The 4,657-nt window shown below is 53.0% G+C and overlaps 1 protein-coding gene across 1 annotated transcript; it reads right to left on the reverse strand.

Moving 5' to 3' along the window:
* Positions 1-758: 758 nt before the first annotated feature.
* Positions 759-2,105, reverse strand: LOC135827213 (uncharacterized). The gene has a single exon (XM_065339742.1). The coding sequence runs from the start codon at positions 2,103-2,105 to the stop codon at positions 759-761; it is 1,347 nt and encodes a 448-aa protein (XP_065195814.1).
* Positions 2,106-4,657: the final 2,552 nt, after the last annotated feature.

Consider the following 4,657-nt stretch of genomic DNA (forward strand, 5'->3'; position numbering starts at 1 on the left):
TGTGTGTTTCGAATTGCGTGCATGGCCCAAAATGACCCAACTCTCACAAGATCAAAGGAGCGCACAAATATTCAACATAGACAAAAACTTCTTCTTGTTCCCAAAAAAACCCAACACAAGAGCTACCCTGTCCTACCAAAATCACAGCCAAAATGTAAATCAGCTGTTACGCATGCGCTGCCTACAACGGCGGGAAACTGAAAAGAGCAGGCTAGGCACGAACAGGCACGTGCATGATATTACCATCATCAATAAAACCGCACAGCACAGGGGTAGCTACACTTGGGATGAGAACAGGCCAAACATCATGAATGAGAAGCGGGAGTCACTCGGCCACACAGACCAATGAAACACAACAGATAGTCTATACACAACATTCCTCCCCCTTTAGCAAACATGCAAATAGCAGGGAGCGAAAACTACATACACCCAGAAGAGCAAAAAAAAACAAAAACAACGAAAAACAAAAGGCAAAAACAAGTATATGCCACACCAGCATCTTGCCAGGAAAAACAAAAGAGCATAATGTGTACTTCCTCCGATAGAACTAGCTCATCAGGACCGAAACTATCGAATACCTTTGCAACCCACTCGTGCTGTAACACGCATAACATGATTCCTATCACCCATAGCTCTAACAGTACCACACAGCATGAAATATGGCTAGCAGATATTTTATTTCATTATCACTGATCAGCCAACGTCTTCGGTATTAGAATCAGTTACTCAGTACTTAGCTCGGGGCGATGAGTTTCACTTCACAGGTCACGCATCTTCACGACCGACTCCAAGCTGTTAACTCGGTCACTCGACGGCTCCACTTCCAGAGGCACAAGGTAGCGAACATGCCGACGGTAGACTTTTCCCCGGATGTTGACATCCACCACACGTGTCGCTCCGTCCTTGCCTGGGTAGACGGCTTCCACTCTTCCCAATGGCCACTTTGCTCGTGGAAGATGGTCGTCGAGGCATAGCAGAACATCTCCAACCTGAGCTGACCTCTGAGCACGTTGCCACTTGGTAGTCAGGTTCAACCGTGAGACAACCTCTCTCTTCCAGCGCCTCCAAACTACCTTCAGTAAATGCTGGATGATGTCGAAACGCCGATGAGGATGAGCTCGCTCAGCCAACTCTGCCTGTTCCTCCAGTGGACTCGTGACTCGAGCGTGTCCCACCAGAAAATGGTGAGGCGTCAATGGCTGAGGGTCCGCGGCATCAGTAGAAACCGCAGTTAGTGGCCTAGAGTTGAGTAACCCTTCCGCCTGAACAAGAGCAGTATGCAGTTCCTCATCGGTAAGATCCGCTTTATACAAGACTGTCTGCAGTACTTGTTTCAATGAGCGAACGACCCGCTCAAACACACCACCAGTGTGAGGCGCCCTCGGGGGGTTAAAAACCCACTGTGTCCCTTGGGCTGCCAACGCTGCTGAGACATCACCAGTACCAAGACTCTGTACAGCTTCACGCAACTCCCGCTCTGTCCCGACGAAATTCGTCCCATTATCTGAGAGGATCATGGTTGGGGTTCCACGGCGCTTGGTGAAGCGTACCAGGGCCATTTTAAAACCGTCCGTGTCTAAGGAGTACACTACCTCGAAATGGCAAGCCCTGGTTTGCAGGCATGTGAAGATCGCTGCATACCGCTTTTCCTGGACACGTCCGCGGCCACGTTTTACGTAAAACGGCCCAGCAAAGTCGACTGCTGTACGTGAGAAGGCGAGTAGCTGACCTTCGGTTCTGAAATTGGGTAGCGGACCCATCGCTGGTGAGTACGGCTTGTTCCACAAACGTTTACAGCCGACACAGGCCTGACGATACCGCTTTACCGTCTGTCTCCCCTTTACGATCCAGAACTTGTCAGCTAGCTTCGATAGCAGGTGGTTGGTACCAATCGAGTGTGAGCATTGCCGATCTTCTTCTGCAATGACCAATTCCGTCACCCGATGCTTCTGAGGTAATATCAAGGGACACCGAAACTCACTGGCCAGATGATGAGCCGTCCTCAGTCTCCCGCCAACTCGTAACACCGGGACTTCAGCGCTGCTGTCCAGGAACGGCCGCAGCTTGACAAGAGGTGATGAGGATGGTAGTTCCTTGCCGTTCATCAGAGTGTGGTACACGTCTGGGTACTGGTCTCACTGTGATCGCGCCACCCAATACTGCTCAGCACTGTCAACCTCTGCTGCTGAAAGCTCCGGCACATTAAGAGAAGAACATTGGCTGCCCAAGTTCACTTCAACCACGGGGGCCTCCCCCGTGCTGGTATAAGCTTGTTCTCCAGCGCGGGCTGACCTGAGGCAGTGGATAAACCGGCGACACCAGGCTGTTACACGTAGGAGATGAGGCCACGCAGAGTAGTTCCCGGGGTCCAGTCGAGTCTCAGCAGGATGACACTCAACTGCATGTAGGCTGACCATGGCAGTAGCTACCTTGGATACTTGCATGCATGGAAGGACGGAGGGCACGGCAATCATTTTCTTTGGCCACTGGTCAGCACCGAAGGAGAGGAATCGAGGCCCATACCACCACGTTCCCCGTTCCACGAGTTGCTGGGCAGAGAGTCCACGAGTAGGAAGATCAGCGGGATTCTCCTTTCCGGGAACATGCTGCCACTGCGCAGGACGCGAAAGACGCTGGATTTCTGAAATGCGGTTGCCGACGTCAACCTTAAACTTTCTACTGAGCGAGCGAACCCAGTAGAGGACGTTCATCGAGTCTGTCCAATAGTTGACGTCATCTGTTCCAACACCAACCGCTCCACTGACGTACTGACCCAGGCGTGCACCGAGTACTGCACCCTGCAGCTCAAGCTGAGGGATCGTTCGCCGCTTGATGGGAGCCGGCCGCGCCTTTGCCATGATCAACGTGACACGTGCTCCGCCATCACTCTCCGCCACTCGCACATAAGCTGCTGCGGCATATGCCAATGCGGAAGCGTCCGTGAACACATGGACGGTGATGTCATTGACCCAATCATCTCCCTTGAAACAGCGACGGATCTTGAGGTGAGAAAGAGTGTCGAACTCACTAAACCACCGGCTCCATGAAGCAAGATGAGCATCTGGCAGCGTGTCGTCCCAGCCGATTCCAGAGAGACATAACTCTTGGAACATTATCTTGGCCCTTATGGTGAATGGCGACAGCTGACCCCTTGGGTCGAACAATGTTGCCATGCGGCTCAAGACTGACCGCTTCGTAAACACTGTCGGAGATGATCCCTTGTAGTGGAACGTGAAGTAGTCCCCCTTGACCATCCACTTCACACCTAAGGCTTTCTGGGACACCTCAGGATGCGAGGGGCTCTCTGCAATTGACCTGGACTCTGCCGCGGCCCGCTCCTCAGCAGGAATAGACGCCATGACCTCCGGGCTGTTGCTTAGCCACTTACGTAGCGTGAACCCGCCACGCTTCAAGAGGGCCTGAGTCTCCACTCGAGCAAGAATCGCCTGCTGTACGTCACGTAGCGACTTGAGAAGATCATCGACATAGAAGGAGTCCCGCACAATGTCGCTGGCAATAGGATCATACTGGTCTCCAAAGCGCTCGGCAGTAGCTTGCAAGGCTTGTCCAGCCAAATAGGGTGACGCCTTGATCCCGAAGACCAGCCGCATGAATTCGTACGTCTCAACTGTTTCGCCAGGCTGCCATAGGAACCGGTGGTATCTTCGGTCTTCTGGGGAAAGGGACACCTGGAGAAACATCTCCGAAACATCGCCCATCAGTGCGATAGGCTCAAGGCAGAAGCGAATCAGGAGCTTCACGAGGTCGGCCTGCAGTTTCGGTCCAGCCAACATCAAGTCGTTCACAGCAACATTATTTGCTCTGGCGGCAGCATCAAAAACAACGCGGACTTTAGTCGTTGCCTTATCCTCCCGTATAACAGCGAAATGCGGCAGATAACACTGTGATGAGCCGCATTGTTCAACTTCCTCAGTTGTCAGTTTCCGGATGTAGGACTTCTGCAGGTAGTCTTCCAGGACCTTCGCATACCTTGGCAGCATACCTGGCCGTCGCTGCAGCGATCGCATGAGTGCGCGGAGTCGGTTCTCAGCCAGCACCTTGTTGCTCGTGACATCAGGCTGCTTGGCGCCGTCCTTCCAGGGGATTCCGACTTCAAACCGACCGTCCTTGTAGTTCAGGGTTCGCTGAGTTGAAGTCACCGCTTGCTGCTCGTCCGGAGTCAAGTACTGGTCTGACTTTGGTAACATTCCAACCGCTTCAAGATCCCAGAAACGACTCACCAGGTGGTCCAAATTGGTACCAGCAGTGGTCACCGCATGGAACGTCGAATGCGTCGGTGTGGATGGACATAGTACTGGCCCAAAACAGACCCATCCGAGAGGAGTCTTCCGAGCAATAGGGTCACCATCGCCTCCATGACGTTCCTCATCCGCACGGTGAAGCACTGGTGAGTTCAAGCCAATCAGCAAGTCGAGGTGATTGTCTCCTGCTGTCTTGAACGATACGTCACGAAGATGTGCCCAGTTGTCCTGAATCTCCTTCCAGTTCACCAATCGCAGATCCGTCGTTACTCTGGGCAGGACATATGCCTCAAGCTCCGTAGCCTTGTCACCACCATCATGCTGGACCGCTAGCGTCACCACTTGGAGAGTGTCGTTAATTGCGCCACCACCGATAACGCCGACCGACACTTTCT

The sequence above is a fragment of the Sycon ciliatum genome, chromosome 11, assembly GCF_964019385.1.
Source record: "Sycon ciliatum chromosome 11, ocSycCili1.1, whole genome shotgun sequence".
NCBI classification, from domain to species: domain Eukaryota; kingdom Metazoa; phylum Porifera; class Calcarea; order Leucosolenida; family Sycettidae; genus Sycon; species Sycon ciliatum.